The sequence below is a fragment of the Anser anser genome, assembly GCF_964211835.1.
Source record: "Anser anser genome assembly, chromosome: 27".
NCBI classification, from domain to species: Eukaryota; Metazoa; Chordata; class Aves; order Anseriformes; family Anatidae; genus Anser; species Anser anser.
Window position 1 is genome coordinate 7,417,132 of NC_139748.1, and position 25,351 is coordinate 7,442,482.

The following is a 25,351-nucleotide window of genomic DNA, read 5'->3' on the forward strand; positions in this document are numbered from 1 at the left end:
CTGGAGGGAGTGTGTCTTGGGGCTGGAGGTCTGAATCCTCCATGGTTTTTCTCTCTTCCAAATGTGTTTTTCCTTCTGCCAGGGTTTCTCACAGGCTCCAGGAGATGGATACTGGTACCAATACCCCTGCACCAGAAACAAACTAGTTGGAGAAAAGTGTTCAGGCTACACCACTGGGGTTTGGATGGGCTGAATTTGGGTCGTCAGGGCTTCCCATGGACCTTAATCGTTTCCATCATGTGCTGAACAAGCAATGAACTCTATTGAATACTCCTTTTCCCCACCAGTACACCAACCTAACAGCCCTCTGGCCTTCCTGATGGACCCGTTTAGGTGCTTTCTGATGGCAGGTCTCTCTGCAGCACTGAATAAAGGGTGAGGGCTGACGTCCAGAGGTGTGCCTGGGCTTTCTGTTTGACATGCTACAGCATCAAAGCAGCCTAAAGGGCTGTGGTAAATTAAGCCTGTGCAAGAAGCTGGATTCGAAGTTTGGTTGTCCCAAAGAGCTGGTTGGGCACATGTATCTATGTCTTCATCCTAATAAAGTACCTGGAGTCACTATATCCCACCATGGATAGTTGGGAGATGGACCGGGGGAATTGGATCACTGGGTGGGCCCGTTCTGTTTGCAGAATTTCATCCTTAGCATTAAAGGTGGACTAATAAGTGCTGCTGCCTCATCCCCAAACCTGGCTTAGCCCCCAGCTCAGCCCCGCTCCAGCCTGTGCTGCTCCTGGGATGGGCTCTGGGGTGACAGGCAGGCAGTTTAGCTGGAGAAGACGTGGTGTCCTCCGAGCCCAGCTCCGGCTCTGTGGCCCCTGAGTGCCGCTGGGCTTTGGACGAGCCCTGGGCATCGCTGCCTTCCGCAGACGGGCTCCAGATGAGCGCCCGAGTTATGGGGAGCAGACTTCGGGTCCTGGCCGCTCCTCCTGCCGTTCTCCCCTGCGTGGTCTGAGGCAAAGCAGCGACTCCAGCGCTCCAAGCGCTCCTTGGAGGAGAGGGGTGACCAAAACCCAGCTCCCACCCCGAGGTGGTGCCCAGCGCAATCACAGCACTGCGCCCCCCCCCCTCGGAGCACTCCCCAGGGCAGAGCCACGGCGGCGGCCGGGACAGCAGCTCCGGGGCTGCTCCTCTCGGCGCTACAACGGAGGCCGTGCCCTTCCCTGCGGCACCAAGGTGGGCTGAAGCGAAGCCGCCTCTCCCGCCGGGGCCCGGCGCTCTCTTTTTCTTTTTTACGCAAGAGCCCCCTCGGCGAGGTGGGGGGGCCGCGCCGCCACCCCGGCTTTGACGCGCAGCCCTGGTGACTCAAGCCTGCGTCAGGGGCTGCGTGTCCCTCATTATTTATTTATTTCAGTGTGCGCTTTTTTTTTAAATTTCTTTTTTTTTTTTTTTTTCCCCGAGCCGAGCGGAGCTGCCTCCCCTCGGGCGGAGGGGAAGCGGGGCCGAGCCGAGCGCGCATCCGCGGGGCGGCGGCGGGGGGCGGCCGGCAGCAGCCCGGTGCCGCGCAGCTTCCCTCGGCCGCGGGGCGCGGAGGCGGCGGCTCCCCCGGTGGGCCTCGCAGGTGCCCGGTCCCGCCGCCGCCCGGGCGGGAGGGGGGGGGGGGGGACCCCGGTGAATTTCTCCGGGCCCCCCCGGTCAGCCTGTGCCGGGAAGCCGCTCCGCTCCCCGCCGCGCCGGGTCGGTTTCAGCCGCAGCGCAGAGGTAAGGGTGCGCCCCCCGGGCCCCGCTCCCCGCCGGCCGCTGGCTGCTTTAATCCCCCCCCCTCCCCCCCAGCCGTCGGGGTTTTTTGGGGGGAAGGTGCCCAGGGAGAAGCTGGGGGGGATGCCCGAGCCTGGAGGCATCAGGCACGGCCCTGCGGCTGCCGGCATCCAGGGCTGGGGGGGAACCGGCAGAGGCAAGCCGGGGAGGCGGGCGGTGACCCCGGGGGTGGCAGCGGCCACCGGCTGTGGGTTGGTGGGGGGCTTATCCCCCCCAAGCCGCTGCCTGAGGGTGGGTAGAAATGCAGCTTCCAGGCTGACCTTGACAATAACATTGGGAGAAGAGAAAGCACTTGGCTGCAATGAATATTTAATTCCCAGCCAGCAAAGAGTTGGGGCTTTATTTTCCCTCTTTTTTTTTTTTTTTTTTAAATTAGTACTTTCTGAATATGGATGGATTCTTTTGGGGCAGAAAAATGAGGGCTGGGGTCCTGGTTTCATGCAATTCTCTGTATCGGGTGTGGGGAGTCCTTATTTGCTTCTCTGCATTTATTGCATTGCTGGGTATGCCCAAAGGTGTGTGTTTTGGGCTGGCATCTCGACCAGGTGCAGATTTGCAACATTCTGGGAATGTGGGGCTTAAACCAGCTGAGAAATCTGGTCCCAGCTCTTTGTAAAGGACACAGAAAATGAAATTGTTCTGCTTCTTGGATCCTGCCTTGTGTCAGAGGCAACTGAGGATTGAATCCGTCAGGAGCTGATGCAACTATTTCTGGTTTTGGTAGGAAAAAACCTGAGATGCCAGGCAGCCGAGCTATTCTCGGGAGGGCGCAGAGTTTCTTGTGAATCTCTCTCTAGAGGTGTTGGGACTGGGTCAGGGAAGCTGGATGGTGGCTTGATTGCAGCTCAGCTGCTCGGAAGTGAAATAAAATTTGGGTCTGTCTGTCCTCCAGGATAAAATGGAGAGGTGGCTCCACAGAAATCAATAGGAATAAATGGGTTTGGTTTAAATCTAGAGTGACTCGAGTGCCACTTCAGGCTTGCACAGAGCAGGGAATCTGGAGTCAGAGCAGAGCCAAGCCAGGTGAGAGTCACGAGGATTAAATTTACCCCAAATCAGGCGCTGACCTACGCACATCCGGACTAAACCATTGCCTGGGGTGGAGGGGCTCCGATTTTACCCCATCCTGTGCTGCATTTGGATTTGTTTGTTTACAAACACGGATGCTTCATGAACTACAGAGCAGAGTCTGCAGAGGGATTTGGACGCTGCCCATTTGCTGCCTTTCAGGATAAACCTGGGCTGCTTTTGGGTTCAGTCACTAGCCTTCAGCCAGATCGGGTGAGTTAAGAGGGATCACTGAGAGCTAACTGGAAAAAGATCATCTTGTGAGCCTAGTGGAGCCCTGAAGGAATCATATGACGGTTGGCTTTGACATGGTGTCACACTGCTGCAGCTGATGTGTGTTTTCATGATACTAAATGGGACATGAAAGGAGACCAAATCCGATGAATCAATGGGCTCATACACTTCCTGACAAACAAGGCGCTGAGGCTCCCCCTCCTCCGGTGGTGTTGTGTCTGTCTCATGACCCATCTGCAAAACTGCCCTTTCTGAGGGTTTCTGGCACCCACTGAAGAAAAGAGTTGCACCAGAAGCACAGCCTGCCATCGCTGGTAGCAGACAGAGCTGGGGGCTGTGGGAAACGCACCCACCTCCAGGATGAGCAGGTGGCAAGTGGTGGCCGGGCTGTGGTAGCCACCCCTCGGCATGCCTTTAAGGGAGCTGGGGACTATTTATAACATCTGGACACTCTGGCTGTCGAATGGCACTTGGGTAGGTGTAAGACAGAAGCGGAGGCAGCTCTGATTCATCAGCGAATGTGAATCGATCCTGTGTCATGGTGCTAAAGTGGGGCTGAACGTTCGCACAGGAAGGACGGCGCAGAGCATCCCGCTCCTCCGGCAGGGAAGTTCCTGGTGCGTGCCGCCGAGCTGCTTACAAACGTCTGCTGGGGCTGGAAGCCTGCTTTCCTGCAAATCTCCTCGCATGCGTGTGGTCCTCGGCTACCCTGTGCTGTCGCGTGTGCTCACACTGTCCCTGTCTGAATTTTGCAGCTCCTCACGTGCGGGCGCAAGGGGTGAGCACCGTGGGACCCCGCGATGCGGGGCTGCGAGCGGTGCGGATGGTGTGACTGAGTCACCGCGTGTCGTCTCTGCGGGGTGGCAAGAGCCTGGCGCTAATTAGCAGGGATTGTTTAAGGAAGGGGAGAGAGGGAGCAGCCCTAATGAGCCCAGATGGCAAAAACCTTCCCTGTGGAGCCAGTGAGGATGAGCAGGGGAGAGGAAGATCTGAGCCGGAGCTCTGAATTTCCTGGTTTGTAAGCAAGCTTCGGCACTGAATAGCTTTAAGGTGGAGGCAGTTCTTCCCGGCCTCTACTCATGGCAGGAGGTTTGCTTGAAGGAGACTGCAGAGAGGCCCCTGGAGCAGGGCTGGGGGGATCAGAGTTGAGGACTCTCCCTGTGGGGCAAAAGTCTCTTCCTGGGGCTTTGCAGTGGAGTTTAGATGTTGCCTGGAGGGTTCTGCCCCTGGTTTCTTGCGGCCAAGGGGCTCCACGGGCCCGCACTGCGATGCCTCACAAGAGAAGCAGTTTGCAGAGGTGATCTTGCTCCCAGCTGGGCTGCGCTCCCAGCCTTGGGCAGTGGCATGGGGCAGGCAGGGTCCTGGAGCTGCTTTTCCTGTGGTTTGGCCTCAAAGCTGGGACATGCACCCCGAGTTCCTTCCCTTTGCTGCTTGGCTTTGCAGGGTACAGAGGGAAGATGGGAGAGGTGTCTGCTCTGTCCTTCCACCTCTCCTTCCTGGGCTCGCTGGCTCCCTGGGTGACCTTGGATCCGTCCCTTCTCTGCTTCAGCCTCCCCATCTGCACCAAAAGCCCAGCCCCTGGTGCAAGGTTTCCCTGTCCCTGTGCATGTCTGTGAGGACGGGGAGCTGCAAACAGACGCTCAGATCTCACAGCCTGAACCAGAGAATGGCGTTCCACCTCCTGCAATTCCTCTGTGCCCTGGACCCTTTGCTCTCCCTTCTCCTAGCTCTGTGGTCTTGCTGGAGCAAGCTGGACCTTCCTCGGTCTGCAGATCCAGGGGCTGTGCTGGGAGCATCATCTCCTCTCCTTTAGGAGCTGCTGGGGTCTTGCCTGGGAGCAGCAGAAGGAGCAAAGGTGGTGGGGTAGGGAAGGACCAGCAGAGTCCCCATGGTTTAAATGTTATTTTGAATTCACCAAATCCCAGTCTGTTTTTTTCTTCTTCCCATGTCCCTCCCCCCTTCCCCCCCCCCCCCCCCCTTCACTTTCCTCTTTATGGACCCAAATGGGGCATAAGTGCAGAATTTGGACACAGGAGCTGATCTGTCTCTGGGAGAGGAGAAACCTTCCCTGCTGCCCACCCTCCAGACCCAGAGCACAGCTGCTGCTGGTGCCTGCTCTACGTGGAGGCTGCTGTAAATCCCCTTTTCCTCCCTGCCTGCGTCTGCCTAGCTGAAAGCTCTACTGACGTGATTCCAGCCTGTGTTATTGCTCCCCGGCCGCCTCCCTGAGAAAGCAAGGACGGGCCGAGGCAGGACACGCGGCTCGGAGCTCCCTCCCCTGCTAAAGCATGCAGGGCTGTGGGGGCTGCTGGCAGCACTGGGGGACGCACAGCCCTGAGCTCCCAAACAGCGGCATGCCCACAGTGGGGGCTTCCACCTCCATCTGGGAACAATGGGAGCTTCCTGGCGGTGTCAGACCCCTGGGTGTAGCAGAACAGGAGCCTTTCCTTCCATGTCCCTTCCCTGGATGGGATGGAAACGGCTCATTCCACAGCCACCCATGGCTGTGTGCCCTCAACCTGATGCTCCTGGGTTGCCAGAGCAAAGGGACGTGGTGGATGAGGTGTGTGAAAGTGAGAGTCGTCTTCAAGGAGGGTCCTGCGGGTGCTAAAGGGTGGGAGGTGCAGGAGGTGGGTAATCCCCAGGGACAACCCAGTGATGCTCCTCCCAGCGTCTCCCCTTGCGGCTCCCCATGGGATGTTGGCAACTGCTCCCGAGTCATTTTTCAGGCTCTAGTGCTGACCCCAGAACAAACTGGTGCCTTGCCCGGCTCCTCTCCGAGCACCCACGTTGGGGGCGTCAGCGCGGGTCGTGTCTGGGAGAGGCACCCGGTCCTGCAGCGCAGGGGGGCTCTTGCAGCTGTGGGCTCTGGAAGGCCCCAGTCTTCCTTCTAAAGAAGGAAAAATGCACGTTTAAGAAAATTAAGGTCATAGGGGCTTTGTAAACAAGCTGAATTTCCATCTGCCAGTGACGAGGGGTTTCTATCTTTCTTAAGCTCAGAAAGCTGCTGGTTGTCAGCTGATCTGCCTCATCTTTCTTGCATCGTAGTTATTATTTTGGGAAACGATTTTTTTTACTAAATTCCCCATTCAATCAAATAAATGTGCAGAAATACCTTTCTCAGATGGATTCAAACTGCACTTTCCAGTCTGAGGGGTGCAGGCCTCGGGGCTGATGTAAAATCCTGAGGAAATTAATAGAAAGGGCCCTGCCGTCCTCTGGATTGGGTCCCGGTGCCATGCAGGGTGGCTGGTTCTTACCTAGACCCAGAAGAAAAGCTCAGCACCCATTTTGATCCCCAAATCCTTTGGGAATGTTGCTCTTTCAAGGAGCTGAGAGCCTTTCTGGCTTTGGAGGTGCTTGAAGCCTCCTTTTCCAGGACCACCGTGTCCTGGTGCCCCGTGACTCCTAAGGACAGCACTGACCCGAAGTGAGGAGGGGAGAGGCAGAGACCCAGAGAGGTGCTGGGGGTTTGCCCTGTCCCCATGGCGCTGGCCTGGCTTCACGCGCTCTTCCAGGAGCTGGGCATCTCCCAGGCTTTGCTCTAGGGGGTTGAGTTGTCCCAGGAGAGCCATGGGGCTCTGAGCTTTGGGGCTTGGCCAGCAGATCCTAGATCTTCTAGGCTCAGGCCCTACTGAAAGACGAGACTTTAGCCCCCAAGGCTAAGTCCTACTGAGGGCTGAGTCACCCTTGGAAGGAGCTGAGCAGACAGGGAGCAGCAAACTACTCATAGGCAGTTCAGCTGGGTGCCTAAATTCAAGGTCCACATTCATCTGCGCAGAATCTGATCCAAAATCGATGGAAATCCCGGTGATTTCCTGGCTGCTGGATGAGACCTTCTCTGCCCTCTGTTCCTGGTCCCAGGAGCTGGCAGCCCCTGGCCAGGGGCTGAGGATGCTCGGTCACGGGCAGCCGCGTGCGGTAATTGCTGCTGCCGAGCTGTGAACAGTTTATGTGAATGGTTCTTGTTAGGAAATTAAACATTGCTGGACCAGGCTGGAAAGAATAATTCAATCGGCTTCTCCGGAGGAGCTGATCCAGCTGAGGCGGTGGAGCCGATGCTGTTGCCTGGCGACGGATGCAGCTTTCAGCTGAAAATAGCTTTTGTGATAGGAACGGGGCCTGGCAGATGGGGAACTTTCTTCAGGGTGAGAAAGCAGCAAGGTGAGGGTGAGGGAGGGTGAGGCTTCCTGCTGTGGCTGACGCTTCGCTCCCCTCTGGCACCAGGACCGCTGGCTGGGGATCGGCTTTGCTGTCTGGCCTGGGGCCCCGCTCTGAAAGGGTTCAGGATTGTGAGATTTGCTTGGGGCTGAATCAAAAAGTTGGGCGTTTCTGCAAAGGGAAGAAGAGCTGGGGACAGCTGGGGGAAAACATGGGGAGGGTCTTCTTCCTGCTCGCCGGGATGGAGAGCACGAGGTCTGTCCCATATTGCCCACCCCAGGGGAGATCAGCTGCCTGTGCTGAGGGTCACCCACCCAAGGGATGGATTGTTTGTGCAGTGTCACCTTCAGGAAGCCACACGGGTGCTGCATCAGCCTTGAGCTACATGAGAAAGCCACTGGTGAGGGTGAAATGACCCCATGGCCAGCTTGGGGCAGGATGGGTCCCTGGGCACAACACTATTGCTTTTCCAGGGACTGGTGACCATCCTGAGGTCCCTAGAAAGTTGAGATGGACAAGAGAGAAAAAAGGCAAGCGTGACCCTTCGAGAGAATCATTTTTCCAAGACTTGGGATTTCTTGTGGGTTTTCTCCATCTTCTCTCCAGCTGGTGAAGCTCCATGGTCCCAGCTGGGGCAGGGACACCCAGTCTGGCCCCAGTTCTTCCAGTACGGCTAAGAAGGGCAGGGCTTGGTGCTTTCCTGGGTTGGGGAACAGCATAGACCTCCCTGATGCCTCACAGCTTTTCAAGGGGGATGAACACTGTGGGGCTAAGCTGGGTCATGGGCACCCTCTGAAATGCCTGCTGTCGGGGTTGCTCATGCAGCCAGAGTCATCCCTGGCGCAAACACGCAGGCTGTGTTTGCCAACGCACCCCTCCTCACCTCCCACTTGTCCCCGCACCGGCAGCAACCCCACACTCACCCCACGCTCCCCTCTGTGGGTCCAAAAATAAACCCACCTGTGCCTGTCCCAGCCCTGCGCCCACAGGGGCTGGTGCAGGAGTTTTGGGAATGAGGCAGGTGAAGTGGGGGGGGCAAACTGGTGTAACTGGTTGAAGTGCACGGATCCTGTGGCGTGGCTTTCTCTGGCCAAGTACGGCCCATGAGGAAGGCTGGGAAGGCAGAGGGGCTGGGATGATCGATGGCTTCGTGTTAGCCATCACTGTTTTGCAGATTTTATCTGTTGTAAAGCTGCCCAGGAAGATTTATCTGCAACTCCCAGGCTTTTAAGCTGTTCCTGATAATGTCCAGGGAGGATGTTCGTCACTGTCACCTGCACGCTTTGAGCCCTCGCAGGGCTGAGGCCAGGCTCGGCTGAGGGGCAGGGAGGGGGGTCAGGGGCAGAGCCCTTGCTGGTGGTGGATGCAGGATGGCAGAGAGGGGACCAGCCGGTGCTGCGGGCCAGGAATGGGGTTGTTAGAGGATAAAAGGTGTCTCTGTCACCTGCCACCATCCCCCTGTGCCTGGGGAAGGTCCCTCCTGAGGGCCTAGGAGGCTCTTCTCTATGGATGAAGGACCAGGGGAGTGCTCCCTGTTAGCACCCCCCAGCCAGGGATTCTAACCCCAGCTAAATGGGGGTGATGGAGACCCTGCTGTGCCTTGGGGCAAAACCACCTCCTTCTCTGTTGACCTCTTCCCCGTGCAGGTCCTGCTGATGAAGAGGAGGTGAGCCCTGAGCTGTAGCTTGCACAGGTGTGTGCCCTGTGGGACATTTGTCTTCTCCTCTTGCCCCATCCTGCCCCCCGGGGCCACACGGAGCCATCCCGATGCCGAAGAACAGCAAGGTGACGCAGCGGGAGCACAGCAGCGAGCATGTCACCGAGTCGGTGGCCGACCTGCTGGCTCATGAGGAGCCTGTGGACTACAAACGCAGTGTCCTCAACGTGACGGGGGAGGCTTGGGACAAGCAGAAGGACGGGGAGGAGGAGCTGGATGCAGAGAACCGGCCGGCATGGAACAGCAAGCTGCAGTACATTCTGGCACAGATTGGCTACTCCGTGGGGCTAGGCAACGTCTGGCGCTTCCCCTACCTGTGCCAGAAGAACGGAGGAGGTGAGAGATGAGGCAGGGATGGGCTCAGGTCCTGGGTGGGTTTAGGCACGGTCCTGCCTCCATCAGGGAGTGGATTGCTGGGCAAGGAGGGAGCAATGTGGTTTGTCTGGGCTCTGAAGGAGGAAAGGGGCAGCTGGGAGAGCTGGAAGAGCCTGGTGTGGGTGCTGCTCACTGCAGCGTGTATTGGTGCAGTGATGCAGGGACCCCCAGGGTAGCCTCTTCTGAAAGGATGCTCGCCCTCCTGCCCCGAGGACAAGACAAGCCCCAGGCCAGGAGCCAGGATTTCTCACCACATCCCTGATTCCTGCTGGGGCAATTTGGGAGCTAGGGGGAAAAAAAGAGGAGAGCATCGTCTGTTTCCCTGTCCAAAATCTGCATTGTGTAGGCTCCTGCCCCTCCGCAAATCCAACTTCCAGCCAGCTCAGGAGCAGACAGGCCTTCTCCAGCTGTGCTGAGCCCCAGCACTGCTCGTGGCACTGATGGGAGGGTGGGTTGCTTCTCCATAATCCAGATCCCACCCCGAGGCCTCTCCACCGCAGCACCAACCTTTGCAGTGACGGGAGGCGTCCCCTGCAGAGCAGCATTTAACGGAGCCAGGATCAGCCCAGCTTTCTGCTTTGCTTTCGCCTTGCGCTCACCGTATTCCTGGCACTGCATCGCTCAACGTGCCCCCAGCCCCAGCAAGCCTGCAGTGCCCTCAGTAATTAAAACATCTCTGGTGTCATCTTTGCGATGAGTCAGCTTCCTAGGTGGACCCATGCTGTCAGGGCTGCCCACACCCCTTGCCGGCCTGTCCTGGCTGGGGCACTGCGGCTGTGGCCAGCCCCTGCCCCTCTGCACGTCCCCAGCACCTGGTCCCTGTGGCGAGGGGACGCCCACAGCTCCCAGTGCCCTGCTTTGTTTCCAAGCAGAAGGTGCACGGCTGGGTTTTGGTGCAGCGCGGCTTTGCGTGATGCAGCCGCGGTATTGCAAAGCTTGGGGGGGGCTTTTGCACGTTGTCTCAGGTTGCAGCACTCATCTGCAGGTGTGCGGGGCTTGTATGCATGCATTGGCTGCATTGCACGTGCTGGCACACGTGTGCGTCACTTGCAGCAGGACGGGTTTTGTGCGTGGCCCGAGGAGGTTGGAGGCTGAGCCTGGGGTGAATGCAGGGCTGGGATAGATTGATGGAGCACTGCTGCCTTGGGTAGAGAGCTCTCACATCTGTTATTGCCTGGTTTTCTTGATTAAATGGGATCAGGACCCAGCTTGGGGCAGGAGGTTATAAACCAGGCTTCTCTTAACCCATCCATGCCTCAGTTTCCACATTGCCACAACAGCCAATAATTACCTGTAATTAGTGCAAGGAATGAAATTTTCTCTGCTTACTCTGAGGGTTTCTGGCATCCTGCGGTTTTAGCCTCGTCCACCTCAAGTGCTGGCAAATGGGAGGGGCAGCGCATGCTCCCAGGCTGGGGTGATTCCTGATCAGAATCACCTAGCAGAGCCAGAGCTGAATTTGCTGACGGTGTTTGGGGAGCATTAAGCAGCTGCTTTTTAGTCAAAAGGCCACATGGGATGTGATGTCAGGGTGGGGAATTGTACCTCCGACAGCTGTGAGACCTGCTGTGGTGGAGGTGGGCGTGCTGGGTTTGAACCCAACAGCTTGGCCACATCCTGCACTGGGACACAGGGGCACAAAGCCAGGTGGGTACCAGGGCAAGCAGCAGCTTTTAGGAGCTCCTTGCTACTGTATAATACCTTCCTGCAGCAGGTCTCCAGACAGGCTTTAAAGGCTGCCTCCATATTTTACAGATGGGGAGACTGAGGCACGGAGCTAGGAACTGGCTTGAGCAGCAGAATGCTGAGCTCTCCTGAACCCCACATTAGTCCCCTCAGCTTTTTGGACAAGTGGTACCATCTTGCCTGTCCCCTGGTGTGGATGCTGCTTTTCTGCCTTTTCTCCCCACCGCATTTAACCCTCTTGGCCCCCAGGTGACATTCCTGCTGGGCAGGGAGCCTGGTGCCAGGCAGACAGATGCGGGAGCTGGGAAGTGACGGACAGACCACTTCTGGGCTGCCGAGGTGGTGGCGGTGGCTGTTTTCTCTCCCGCTCCCCTTACAGGGGTCTGTGGGGGAGAGTGGCTGTGTGCTGGCAGCAAGATGGGTCGGAGCCAAATTCCCAGGACTTGGTGTGCTGGGAGCCACTGCAGGCTGGCGATGATGCATGGGCATGAGCTGGTGCCCATCTTCCCAGGGGTCACAGCAGGAAAATCTCTGATGTTGGAGAAATTTGCCTCCAAACTTGTCCATCTCTTTCTTGCTCTGTCTGCTGATGGGTCTCAACCCAGGTGCAGATGCACAGGAGGGTGTTGCAAAGATGGGAAGCTCGTGCTTGTTCCCAGGGTCCAGCTCCGTGCTGCACTCTGCCTTTGCTTTCACCCTCCTAATCACTCTGGGTGGCTGCATCTTGATTTACCACCTCCCTGTGTTTCTAACGTCCATCCCTAACCTGCTGTGAGGGCACTCGTCCTGCAAACAGAGCACGCTGCAGCCTCGTGGCACTATCATGGGCTGAGCTGCTTTGCAGCGCTGCTGCTTGGTGGAGCATCAGCACCAGGTCCTGCCCTGGCCCAGGGCTGATGCCTGTCACCGGGGCGTAAATCCAGCCGGGAGCTTGCCCACAGTGCCTGGGCTCCAGCATGTGCTTTGCAGCCACGTGCTCCAAGCCCCATCCCGCAGCCCCTGGCAGCAGGCTGGAGTAATTCATCAGCCGGGCGCTGCAGCGTGAGTCATCGCATCCTTTACGGCCATTTGGTTATGCTTCATGAACTGCTAATTTCTCTCTGGTCTCCTCAATTAGGCAGAGATTAACCGCCTTTCTATTTTGAGTATTTCTACCCCTACCAGAGGACCTCGCTGTGCAGGGTGGCACGCGGCGTGGCCAGTGTTGCCGCGGGGCTGTTGCAGCGCAGGGGGTTTGGTCGTGCTCAGGCGTGTGTGCAGGCAGGACCCGTTGGTTTCCTGGTGTGTCCTGAGGTCTGCACGGGCGTGGTGTGCTGTAGGGGTGTATCCTGCATGTACCCACACTGTCGGGGATGTTGCACTGTTCCCTTCCGTGCACGTGTGTTTGTTACTGCGAATGAATGGACCAGACAGAGCCTGTCTGAGCTCTGCCTGTCCCTCCCTGTCTGTCTGTCCTTGGCTGCACGAGAGCAGGCAGAGACGGGTCCGTGATGAGCTTTCTCCCCCCTGCCAGGTGCCTACCTGGTCCCGTACCTGGTCCTACTCATCATCATTGGGCTCCCCTTGTTCTTCCTGGAGCTGGCGGTGGGGCAGCGGATCCGCCGGGGCAGCATCGGTGTCTGGAATTACATCTGTCCCCGCCTTGGGGGCATCGGCTATGCCAGCTGCCTGGTGAGTGCACCCATGGGCCCCCTCCAGCCCCCACCTCAGGCTGTGCGGGGCGCTTAGCAATCTGCAAAGTGGGGGGTGGCCTGGAGGAGCCCAGTGTGGGCATTTGAGAGGTTGATGGCAGCTTTTCCAGCTCCATCCGTGGGTGCAGGGCTGGTTTGGGTACAAGCCCGTCCCTGCTCCCCTTCGGTCACTGCCCCACAGGAAGTGTGGTAGAGACGGTGTCACTGCCCCGCGGCCTCACACCGTGTCCTCCTTACTCCCCCCAGGTCTGTTTTTTTGTCGGTCTCTATTACAATGTCATCATCGGCTGGAGCATCTTTTACTTCTTCAAGTCCTTCCAGTACCCTCTTCCCTGGAGCGAGTGCCCCATCGCCAGGAATGGCTCGGTGGCTGGTGAGGAGGGGGGAGGTGCAGCTGGGAGGGAGCAGTTCCTGGGGAGGGGGGGGGCTGCAGGACACTGGGGACCCCCGATGTCTGCATCTGTTGGAGGCTGGGGACACTGGAGGCTGGGGAGTCTCCTGGGGGCATGGATTGGGTGGGAGAAGGCGCCACTGGGTCCTCTGCAGTCCAGGTGCCCTGGCCCCATGGAGGTGTTTCCTCGGGTCAGACAAGTCCTGGCCATGCCTTCAGCCAGATTCTTTCACCGTGGCTGGGGTTTGCCCGTTTGAGGACCCAGAGTTTGGGTCTCTAGGCTGCCTTGGTGCTTGGGACCAGGATCTGACCCGGGCTGTGCAGGAAACTGAGCTGGGCTTGTCTGGCTGCTTCGTCAGTGCCCGACCGAGACTCTGGTGGAACTAGTGGCGCTTAACAGCATCTGAGCGTCTCCTTGGGACAATCTGGGAAATTTTATAGTAAATGCAAATGTCTTCAACTGTATTTAACGTCTTGTTTTTGACATGACAATGGCTTTATGTTCTGTTCCCTTTTTCCTGCTAAAAATCAGCGCTGTTATCCTGTCCCTCAGTTCCCAGGGATGCCTACCTTCCCTGGCCAGCTCTGGCACGTCTTTGACATTAATTCATGTTCATCCCCTAAAAGACAATGGATGACTCTCCCCCAGCCCCTCACCCTCTGGTGCCTCTGTTCACTTGCAGTTGTGGAGGCTGAATGTGAGAGGAGCTCAGCCACCACCTACTTCTGGTACCGGGAGGCCCTGGACATCTCCAACTCCATCTCAGAGAGCGGGGGACTCAACTGGAAAATGACCCTGTGCCTGCTGGTGGCCTGGAGTCTTGTTGGCTTGGCCATGATCAAAGGCATCCAGTCCTCGGGGAAGGTGGGTATCTGCAGTCCACCCTCCAGACCAGGCTTCTCCTATGACATGAAGGCAGAAACCTCCAGGTCCACATTCTCCTGCCCTGTTCTGGGGTGTCTGGGGGATGATCACACCTGCTCCAGAGCTGGGGACATCTCGTGGGGGCCCAGAATGAGATCAGAGAGGGTCACAGGGGAGGGGTTTCATCCAGCACACCTGCAGCAATGCCACCACAAGCCAGCCAAAGCACATGTCCAGGTCCCTGTGTTTGGGGGCCGTCAGATGTCCGGACCATCCAAATGGATGCTCTGAGCAGCAGGAGCCTTGTAACTGAAAGAGGTGTGGAAGATCTGAATGAGGCAGCAGCTCCTTCCCTTGCAGATCCCAAAGGCAGCTTCACCCATAGGACACAGGGGCGGGAGCAGAGCCTTCCTCCATGGGGGAGGCACTGGGACTGCACACCAGAAGCAGGGCAGGGAGGAGCGGGAAGCTTTGGGAGAGGGATGCTGAGACCTTGCTGGAGTTGTTGATGTATTAAGGAAGGCTGTGAAAGCAGCGGTGTCAGGTGCAGAAGGGTATGGTCCCCCTGGGACCCTCAAACATCCTCATCTCCAGATGGGCTCTGCAAAACATCTGGCACATTAGCAGGTAGCACAGGGCAAGGGGACTGCTGCCTGCAGCACCGAGAGCTGCGGGATGGGAATATGGCACAGGAGCGGGGCCGGGGCAGCACGTCCCCCCTGCTGAAGGTGAAGCCCCAACCACATCTGCTCTGCCTGCAGCCCTGGGCTGATGCTGGGGAAGAGAATGGGGTGGGGAGGCAGAGCTGGCCTTCCCTAGGGCTTGCTAGACACCGGCAGTTGTGTTCCAGGGATTTTCTGAGCTAGTTCTGACATCTTTGCATTCAGCAGCCCCAGCAGATTTTCCTTCTCTCTCCTCAGTGTGTCCAAGCACTTTGCAGATCCACCCAGGTTTCAGCATTTGTAATGTCCTGCCTCACCCCTTCTCCTGTCCCCCCTTCTCACCCCTGTTGTGCTGTCCTGTGGATGGATGGGGAGGGAGCTGAGCGCGGGGGGCAGTAAATGAGGTTGTGCCCACGCTGCATCCCTCTTGCCCCAGGTGATGTATTTCAGCTCGCTCTTCCCCTACGTGGTGCTGGTTTGCTTCCTGGTGCGGGGACTTCTGCTGCGTGGGGCGGTGGATGGGATCATGCACATGTTCACACCCAAGGTAAGAACCCTGTGCCCAGGTTCTCCTCCGGGCTGGTCACACCAGCTTGGTTTGCAGGGGGGAGGTTTAGCTGTCCCAGAGGCTGCAGTCAGCTCCCTGTACCCCACGGCACACCCTCGCTGTGCCCATGTGCTCCGGTGCAAGCAAGTGTTGCGTCCTCACCTCTGAGGCTGGGTAACAGCCGCCTGCAGAGGGCTCCTTTACCCGGGGCTCAGCCCTTCACACACACATCATTGCACAGAACCCCACTTTTCCTCTATGATCCCCACCTCAAAAAACAGAGCATCAACCCCAGATGATCTCGCAGGTCCCAATAAATCAGCCAGCAGGTGTTAGCAGCACCCTGAGTAGAGCCAGGACTCGCAGACTGCCGTCCTAGTGCTGCTTCAAGCGTTGGCATCGCTCCTGTTGCCTTCAGGTGTCCAGGCACAGGGTGGGCAAGAGGGGTCCCCTAGGTGATGTGTTTAAGGACTCCATGAGATGATACTGGCTGGTAGCAAAATCTCCACTGGTGTTATGCAATTAACCAGCTAATTAATTAATTAAGCAGAGATGTAGATGAATCAGCTGAGCCAGGGAGGCTGTTACAAGATATTAATTGCGATCTCTTGATGAACGGTGCCTGGAGGCCTCCAGCCTGCAGCAGGGCAGGGGGGATGGTGTCCAGGGGATGGGCAGTTACCAGACCCCCAGCCCAGCCGCTGGCTTCCAAACGCTCCAGGCACTGGAGGCGGGCAGTGGCAGGGGCAGGATGCGGCCCCGTTGCTGTGCAGCATGTGGCTCCCTTGGGGGGGGAACTGGGATATCGGGTGGTCTGCGGTCCAAATCTTTGCTTGCCCTTCTCCGTGTCTCAGTTTCCTCCTGTGTGGGAAAGAGAAAAAGGACCTCCACATGCTGTGTAACGCAGAACCTGATTGTGGCAGCACAAAGCCAGCCCATGGCGGCTCCAGAGCCAGCCCAGGCTGCAGGCACAGCAGCCTTTTAGTTTAGCTCTGGCTCCATGAGGATGAGTTATGGCACCACCAAACCACCTATTTTCTTCTTCTGTGTCCCCCCCAAGCTGGACAAAATGCTGGACCCCCAGGTGTGGCGGGAGGCAGCCACGCAGGTTTTCTTTGCCTTGGGCCTCGGCTTTGGGGGGGTCATCGCCTTCTCCAGCTACAACAAGCAGGACAACAACTGCCACTTCGATGCCACGCTCGTCTCCTTCATCAACTTCTTCACTTCTGTCCTGGCCACCCTGGTTGTGTTTGCTGTGCTGGGCTTCAAGGCCAACATCATGAATGAGAAATGTGTGGTGGAGTAGGTGGATTTGCTTTCTGTCTCTTTGGGGTGGGAAATCTGTGCTCCTGCCAGTTGGGGTGGGTCCGAGGCAACGGAGTAAGTGATCTAGAATGGGGTAAGGTTGTGTTTTGGTGGACCCGACTTTCTGTGGTCAAGGCCTGGATCTCCAGAGATGTCCCATTGTAGCTGAGGGCATGAATCCTTCTAGTTCCATCAGGGAGTTGGGCATTTAGCTCCTCCAGCCTAAAATTCAGCCACGAGGCGGACTGTTAGTCTGCACATTGTTGGTGAGTCCATGACTGATCGCATCACCTGGGTTTCCCTGAGTTTCTACTCATGGTGGGGTCTCCTTGTCTGCAAGAGGTTAAGGAGCTACTGTGCTGTACCCCAAAAACAGCTGGAGGAAGGTGAACTTGTGCACCTCGCGTTACTGTTAGACAGTGAGCTGCATCCATAAAAATCCTGACTGTGCCAAAGCAGAAGAGAAGCCACAACAACATGTGGCTAAGCAGGGGCTGCAGAGAGCCTGTCCCCTGGTAGGGTCCCGGCTGCATCCTCTGTCCTGTGGCCTAATGCAATGTCTGCTTGTGCAAATTGCTAGGAGGTTGGACAGCACATCACAGCTGGGACCTGGGCAGTGTGGCCCAGGCAGGTTTATCCTGCCTGATGCAAAGGACTCACATGGTCAGGCCCTGTCCTCCTTCCCAGGAGGAAGGGGACACCTCTGGGTGACTGGGCTCTGCTCTCCCTTAGGAACGCTGAGAAGATCTTGGGCTACCTGAACACCAACGTGCTGAGCCACGACCTCATCCCTCCCCACGTGAACTTCTCCCACCTCACGGCCAAGGACTACAACGAGATGTACAGGGTGATCATGACAGTGAAAGAGGGGCACTTCAAAGAACTGGGCTTGGATGCCTGCCTGCTGGAGGACGAACTCGACAAGGTACCTGGTGGCATTCCTAACAGGAGAAGCAGGTCGCCTTGTCCATTGCCAGTCCCAGGTAGGAGCTACTTTATTTGGGTTGCTCCTGGCACATGGATCTGGAGAAACTGTTTTTATAGATCCTCCACAGGGATGGGAATTCCCTTTCCCTGTGGTCTTCCCAGTGCACAGGGATCTTTCCTGGGGCGCAGAAATGGTCTGCCCATAGTGAGTCTGACAGGCACATCACCACTTCCATGCTGGGGTGCAGGAGTGGATTTTTCTTTCCTTCAGGAGTTGTTCAGTGGGACAAGAGAGACCTGAGGCCTGCAGGGGCTTCAGGCTTTGTCTCTGACATGCTTCTTCTGTCCTTTTGGCCTCTCTCCCCCAAACAGTCAGTGCAAGGAACTGGGCTGGCCTTCATCGCCTTCACGGAAGCCATGACCCACTTTCCGGCCTCACCATTTTGGTCTGTCATGTTCTTCTTGATGCTGATAAACTTGGGGCTGGGCAGCATGATTGGGACCATGTCAGGCATCACTACGCCCATCATCGACACCTTCAAGGTGCGGAAGGAAGTGTTCACAGGTGAGGTCTTCTGCATCCTCCTGGGGAAGGGTGGAAGGTCCCCGGTGCTCTGGGGGTCATTCCAGAAGAACGTGGTTGTGGTGGAGGTGTACTGGGTCCTGTTAACAGAGGGAATGGACCACCTGGTTCCACAAGGGAAGGCCTTGCTTCCCCTTTGGGTGCTCTGCTGACCGTGCCTGTTTGCTCCCCGCAGTCGGCTGCTGCATCTTCGCCTTTGTGGTCGGCCTGATCTTCGTGCAGCGCTCAGGGAATTACTTTGTCACCATGTTTGATGATTACTCAGCCACGCTGCCGCTCACGGTTGTAGTGATCCTGGAGAACATTGCTGTGGCCTGGATATATGGCACCAAGAAGTAAGGCTTTTGCACAGGGAAAAGAATACCTGTGCTGTAAATCCTGGCTAAAAAAAAAAAATTAAAAAAAAATAATATATATACCTTCCAGCTCTTGCCTGTAGGACTTTTTTTCCCAGGAGGCAAGCTCTGATGGAACAAATACCCCCATAGCAGTTACCTTATAGAGGAGGGATGTCTGTTCACTGCTGTCTAGGATCAATCCTTTGCCCATCCCTAGGCGTAACACAGCCCCAGGAACACGTCCTGCTAGCGGGTACCTAGCTTTGGTTTTGGTGCTCTCTTATTTGTTAGTATGCTTTTGTTCGAGGCTCCTGGGTCACTCCCAAGGGCACCTTGTCTGTCCCAGTGCTGGCCGGAGCAAGGGAGGCTCAGGCTAATGTTAGGAAGTCTTTTCCTTGAGAGGTTCCCAACCAGTGCTACAGGTTTGAAGGACACCGAGACACTTGCCTGGATCAGCTGGGCTCTTCTTCAGGCTCTACCTTGAGCCCAACCCACAACAGGGTCTCCTGGGAGGGAGTTTTTCTTTTGAAAGCGGGAACAGTGTGGTTCCATCTCTTTCCCTTGGCAGGTTCATGCAGGAACTGACAGAAATGCTGGGTTTCCGACCCTATCAGTTCTACTACTACACCTGGAAGTACGTCTCTCCCATCTGCATGGCCGTTCTCATGACCGCCAGCATCATCCAGCTGGGAGTCAGCCCCCCGGGCTATAGCGCCTGGATCAGAGAGGAGGTGAGCACGGCCCCGGCCCCCGCTGCTGCCCCCACCCGGGCCTGGGCTGAGCAGGGGGGAGCTGAGGGCTGCAGACCACCCTGCTCTTCCCTCCTCTGCTCGTCTCTCCTCCCGCTGCGGGATGTCCTGTCTGAGGCTGCCTGTCCTCTGCAGGCAGTCAGGTTTGTCAATGCTGCCCAGAAGTCTTCGAGCTCTGACCACGGGCTGAAGTTTGGCCTTTGGGTTTTGGCTCGGTTCCACAGCTACCCTCTGTGTGCAGGACCATGACCTTTTTCCTGTTTTTAACTTTCTTTCTGCTAGTTTCATGTGATGCCCCTGAAGATGAAGTCTGGCAGGAGGCAGCAGGGACTGGCTAGCACGTAGGATATGTTGTACCTGACGTGCATCACCTTTGTTGTAACAATCCCTTGACACTGGCCTCTCTCTCTCTTTAAGGCTGCAGAGAAGTTCCTTTTTTACCCAACCTGGGCCATGGCTATTCTCATCTCTCTGATCATCCTGGCTTCTCTCCCTCTGCCTCTGGTCTTCATCCTCCGGCAGTTCCACCTCGTGTCGGATGGCTCCAACACACTTTCGGTCACCTACAAGAAGGGCCGGATGATGAAGGACATCTCCAACTTGGAAGACAACGATGAGACCCGCTTCATCCTGAGCAAAGTGCCCAGCGAGACCCCGTCCCCCATGCCCACACACCGTTCCTACCTGGGTCCGGGGAGCAACTCCCCCATGGAAATGAGCAGTGCCCCCAACGGACGATACGGGAGTGGGTACTTAATGGCCAGCACCCCTGAATCCGAACTGTGACGGTTGCCTGCCGACCACCCCCGTCGGGAGAGGAGGTCACTGGGGAGTGGATCCTGGCTTTCCAGGCAATGGGAAAATTAATAAAAAGACAAAGAAGAAACCCCTCAAAATCGTAACCCAAAGCAGCCATTTCCAAGATGACATCGGGAAGAATGGATTGCGGGAGGGGCAGGACTCCTCCGACAACCCTGGGCTGAACAGCAGGACCTCCGGGGCTTGCCTTCGGGGAAGGGAGGGGAACAAGAGGTGATGCAGGACCTCTCTGAGGGTCCTTCTCTCGCAGCCCAAATCTGAAGCAAAGAACCTCTCTTTCTAAGCAGTTGATAGTTGGAAAAAGGACCTGGTGTCAGGTGGAAAGCCAAGCACGCTTCCTCCTGCAACCCAGTGCTCTGCCCTCCCTGTCCATTGTCCTTCAGCTGGGAGGAGTCACGGCCTTATTCCAGTGAGCACAATTAACCATCGATGTTCATAGCACAAAAGGGTGCTGTTGTTGTTGCCATCGTTGTTGTTGTTGTATCTCCTGTAGTTTTTGTGGCTGTGGGCACACCCAGATAACCCCAACATTTTGACCAGGGTTGGCAGGGAGCAGTGTGGGGCTGGCTGAGTCACTGTGGTGTGTGGGACTGCAGCTGGTGGATCCTTGGCGTCTGTTTTGTTACCACCAGCACGGTGACGGCGTCTGCAGGTTGTTCTGAGACATGGAGAGATCATGTCCATGGGACAACGTGGACAGCATGCTCTGTGGTTGGGCGGTTATTGTGCTGAGAGGCAGCAGGACCTCTGAAGTGAGTGATTTTGGATGTGTGAGCATGTGTGAGGTCTGGACCAGGGTTACAGTGATGGGTGTCAGGAGCATTCTCCTGGAATGACTCCTGACATGTGGGATGCTCTGCTGAGCCAAAATCCCTGGCGTGGGATCGTCTCCTGTTGCCGCTTGCTTTAGATGTCCCAGTGGCACAAGCAGAGCTGTGGGGCATCCAGTCCTACCGCAGTCCTGGTGTAGCTCTCAGGAAACCACCCCCCCTAACTTACCTCCCTTGCACCCACCAGCTGAGGTGAGCTGGGCAGTGACTATCTCTGGACATGTCTTCACCTCTCAGAGCATCGAGCCGGTGCCTGCATTGCCTCGCTGCTGCACCTCCGCAGGCGCTCACCAGCCTTTAGAAGGGGGTAACCAGCTTTTGGGGACAGCAGATGGAGGACATGTCTTCTGAGCTGCAATGACCAAAAGTCGGTGCCGGGTCCCAATGTCCCTGCTAGCTCTTGATCCAGGCTGGTGAGCTCCTGTTAGAGCCCAGGAGCCTCTATCATGCCCATCCATGTTATGGGGACCAGGTAGAGGTGATGCTATGTTGTTTCTTCCCAGGCTGTCTAGGAAAGTTTGGGGCCTCCCAGCTCAGAGTTTTTCTCACTGGGACTGACGTTTGTTTCCCTGAATCATACATATGGCCAAGCATTTCTGTCAAGGGTACCAGTATTACGTGGCTTTTTCCTCCTTTCCTGGTGGGTACAGGGGAGAAGCAGCCTGCTCCATGTCCTCTCTCCCTCTCAGCACATTGCTACAGTCTCAAAAGCTGAGGGAGCTCCTTAGCTTCAGTCCTGCTGGGCTTAGATGATGTGTGGTGGTATTTCAAGCTAGTTTCAAGGCCAAGTTCATGGTTGCTTGTCCACGAGCCCTTCTCTCCTCCGCTTTCCTATCAATAGATTCTCTTCCACTTTGATTCTCCTTTTGGCTGAGAGTCAAAGGCAGACAGTATCTGGCCCGTTTGCCACGTCCTTGACTTCTCCTGGCACCCCAGGGTGCACAACGTCCCCCACAGTGACGTTTCTCTTGTGGGTTGTAATCCTTTATTTATAGTCCTTCTCCTTTTTGTCATGAGCTCAGCCGGTGGCTTGGGGGCTCTGTCTGGGAGATTAGCACAGGACCTTCATTAGCCATTTTTCCAGGTGGAAATGGAGGCATGGATTGAACCAAAGCAGCTCAGTCTCTGCTGATGGCTCTGAGAAGCACCATCCCCAGGATCAGCCATGCTCTCATCTCTCATCCAGCCTCTTCACCATCCTCTCCACTGTGCGTTTGGTCTTTCTCTCCTGCCCCTACAGAAGAACACAGAAATATCCCCACTGCACCACCTCTGAATGGGAGAAGCACAAAACCTATGCATTTCCCCCCAACACCAGGCAAGATGTTCCCTCCCATCCCTTATTTCTCCCTCTGTCCCTGATTTCCTCCTCCTGACCAGCAGAACAGAGGATGAACCAAATCATTGCAAAATGTCACCTTCCCGATGCAAGTCAGACTCACGCCCCTGAGCCCAGGGGATTCCCACTGCAGCTCCCATGGAGTTACCGGGGCAGGACACCTCCCGCAGCCAACGCATGTGGTTCCATCTGTTCCCACGGCACAATGCTCCTCAAACCCTGGGGGGAAGGATCCGGCCCGCCATCTCTCCCACCACTATTCCCAAACCAGCCAGGGAGGCATTTACTTTCCTCCCCTCTTCTTGCAGCGCCAATAAGAGGCAAAGTCAATAAGAAGGTAACAAAAAGCTATATTATATATATATAAAATATATACAGAGAGAGGAGATGGAATAATAACCTAGAGATTCTCTATTTCTATTGTATATTTATTCTGTAAATGTCACTGTAAATGATGTTAAATGACAAAATGTATTCCAAAGTGGCCCATGACCTATTTTCATTCCCAGTGCTGTACAGATCAATTCTCACTGTATATCAGACATATTTTTACCTTTTCATTTCTTGTGCGTGGTGGGTGGCCATCCCTCCCCCCGTGCCCCTCCCCAGCCCCAGGGGGTCCCCTAGCATGGGGACCCCGCAGAGAGGAGGAGGGGGGAGGAAGCCTTTCTTTTTATCTGTGGAAGTACTGTATTTCTGTGTGGTATTTGCTTGGTGTTAGGCACAGGGGTCTGTGGGGGGGTAAGTTTTAGGTGATCCGTGTCGTGGCCGTGTGAGCGTGCGCATGTTCGTCCGTAGATGCTGTGCGTGGGGGTGTGCGTGTGTAGGTGTGCGCGTATGTGTTTTGTTCGGGGTCACTTCTTGCTGTTCTTGGCCACTTCTGGAGCCTGCGGCGGGGCTTTCTCCCACCTGCCAGGGCAGGCTCTCCCCTCCACGCACCTTCTTGGGGTCCCGGGGCTGTGGATCAGGCCAAACCCGGTGACTTTTAGCCCTGGCAGCCACTTTTATTTTTTTCCCCCTCAGAGGCACAGGGAATAGCTGCTAGTTGTGAGCACAGGCACTTTTCAGTTTTCATCCAGGCAGTCAGAGCAGGAGGGGGGAACCGCTGCTGATATTCCTGCCCCCTCCTCTCACTCCCTGCCTGGTTCCCAGCCTGGATCCTGCTGCTCAGAAGGGGACGGTGTCCTCGACAGGAGATGCTGGCTGAATCAGGAGGGGTTGAAGTCCTGACTGGGGAGAGGGGCTTACCCTCCTGCCCCCACACAGACCCTGGCAGCTCACATTAAAGCCCAGCTCCTCCTGGGAGCTGCTCCCCCTGCCTCCCTCCCGTCCCTGTCCTCCCCTGAGCCTGGGTCTCGCCAGCAGGAACGGGGCACAGGTGGCAGGGCCGGGTGGCCTTGGTGGCACTGCCAGCCCCAGGGGACAGGGCCCAGCCTGGGCAGAGACATGGCAGCACAAGGGTCGTGGCCGGTTCCCCTGTGGGTAAGCACAAGGCTGGCAAAGCCCTTCTGTACAGGTAAAAGCACAGATCTGGTAGAAACTCGTCCCATGTATCCTCGTAGCCGGTGTATTTAACACGTGTGCCGTGCTGGCCGGACTCATTGGCAGTCGAGAGAAACCCTGTAAGAGCCGTAATGGAGTCCGATTAAAAGTCTCTTCTTACCAAGTCTCTTTGCCTGTTTCCTTTCTTGGGGTGGGCTTTGGGGTCTCTCTGAGGTTTGGGGTTGCAAAGAGCTAAAGCAATGGGCTCCAGGGCTGCCAGCACCCATGGACATAGAGGTCTCTGTCCTTCCCTGTCCTGTCCAGCCACCCACATCGTCCTTCTGGCTCCCCTTCTCCTCTCTGATTCCCTTCCTGTGCCTTCATCAGCCCCTGTAAGGAGCCCCCTCTGGGCATGGCTGCCCACAGGCTCTCCAGGAGCATCACAGAGGTGATCTTCCATCCTGGACCAGCTCAACCAGTACACACTAGTATTATGGGGCACATGCACTGGTAAGACATACGTTCCTCTTCCAATGCCCTGCTAACATTGCTGATGTCTCATTCAGGGCACTGCGGGTGCTGGGAGTGTGGAGAGCCACCTTGGAGAAGGACTGGAGCTTTCCAGCAGACCCAAATGACTTCAGCTGCTGGGTATCAGCTTAGTAACAAGCTTGGTGGGAAGCTTCCCTTCTCTTGCATCTTTTGTAGCTTCTTTGGCTTCCCCAGGGCCGATACCGGGGAGCATGGAGAGAGGTAAAAGAACAGAGGCTGGTTGGGACCAGCAGAGATGTGCCAGCAGTGGGGATGCCATCGGGATACTTCACTGCTGTGAACTGTGCTCGTCCCCTCCGCGGTGGCAGCCGCATAGGAGCAGGTCAGGTTTTCTGAGCATCTCCAGTGCTGCATTGTCTGGAGATGCTGGTGCAGCATTGGGGTGAGGAGCTGCACTGGGGGCTGGAGGAGCAGCACTGCCCGCGGCGGAGGCAGGAGGAGGCACACAGGTCCCTCCAGGACCAGGCTCTGGGGCAGCACATCCTGCAGGGCAAGGGCCAGGACAATGGGACACAGAGGACAGCTCTGGCCCCAGCACAGCCCCGTCTGTGGGAGCAGGGGTGGAGATGCTCCCAGCTCCTCCCCAGCCCCAGAGACATTCCCAGTGAGGCAGAGCAGAGAGGGATGAAGAAGTATGGGTGCAGAGCCCATCAAATCCAGCTCAGGGTGATGTCCGAGGCCCTGCGGTACCCACTTGTGGCTGCTCTCTGCTGTGCTGAGCTGTCGGCCTCAGCCTGAACCTGTGCTCACTCTGCAGCGTGTGCTGCGTGATTATGGACTTGGAAGAGGCTCAGACCTGGGACACGGGGAGGGGACACGTGTTCCCACTGCTGGACTGTGTGTGAGCAGTGGCTGGCTGGCATGAGGGCCTTGTCCCCAGGCCACCCCACAGTACAGAAAGGGAGTCATTTTGATTTATCCCCTTCTCTCTCAGGCAGGGAAATATTGCAGCTATCTGCAAAATCAAAACCAGAAAAAAAAAAAAAACAGCAGCAGGTGATGATGCATCTTTGGGATTGCAGTTACTGCATGGGCTGGGTGAGCTGCTGCCATGGAAAAGCCTCAGGCCAGGAGGGTGAGAGTGGTGCAGGCTTCGGCTTTGTTCACTCTGGGGAGTCCCTGGGCTGAAAGTGAGCTGGGGGCAGAAACATTCAGCTTCTGGTGCGGGGGATCCACGCAAAACCTTCCTGAAACAAATTGCAAAGGGTGATTCTGGCCCACACGGGGCTGGAAAAAAGCCCTGGAGAAACATGGTAAATTTGAGCCGCATGT

The 25,351-nt window shown here is 56.6% G+C and overlaps 1 protein-coding gene across 5 annotated transcripts; it reads left to right on the forward strand.

The window, feature by feature from the left end:
- Positions 1-122: 122 nt before the first annotated feature.
- Positions 123-23,711, forward strand: SLC6A17 (solute carrier family 6 member 17). Of its 5 annotated transcripts, none has more exons than XM_083813045.1 (12): positions 123-1,176; positions 8,868-9,274; positions 12,513-12,670; positions 12,937-13,063; positions 13,765-13,946; positions 15,045-15,155; positions 16,216-16,457; positions 17,193-17,385; positions 17,760-17,952; positions 18,146-18,305; positions 18,877-19,039; positions 19,475-23,711. In XM_083813045.1, the coding sequence occupies exons 2-12, from the start codon at positions 8,989-8,991 to the stop codon at positions 19,841-19,843; spliced, it is 2,184 nt and encodes a 727-aa protein (XP_083669171.1). In that variant the 5' UTR covers positions 123-1,176; positions 8,868-8,988; the 3' UTR covers positions 19,844-23,711. The 5 variants fall into 5 exon arrangements, with proteins under 5 accessions (XP_083669171.1, XP_083669170.1, XP_083669173.1 ...); XM_083813044.1 differs by lacking the exon at positions 123-1,176 and adding an exon at positions 1,235-1,701; XM_083813047.1 differs by lacking the exon at positions 123-1,176 and adding an exon at positions 1,770-3,677.
- Positions 23,712-25,351: the final 1,640 nt, after the last annotated feature.

Coding starts and splice junctions, on each gene's coding strand:
- SLC6A17 (XM_083813045.1), top strand. CDS start 8,989: ATGCCGAAGAACAGCAAGGTGACGCAGCGGGAGCACAGCAGCGAGCAT. Junction 13,064..13,764: donor CAGGAATGGCTCGGTGGCTG/GTGAGGAGGGGG, acceptor GTTCACTTGCAG/TTGTGGAGGCTGAATGTGAG. Junction 16,458..17,192: donor AATGAGAAATGTGTGGTGGA/GTAGGTGGATTT, acceptor GCTCTCCCTTAG/GAACGCTGAGAAGATCTTGG.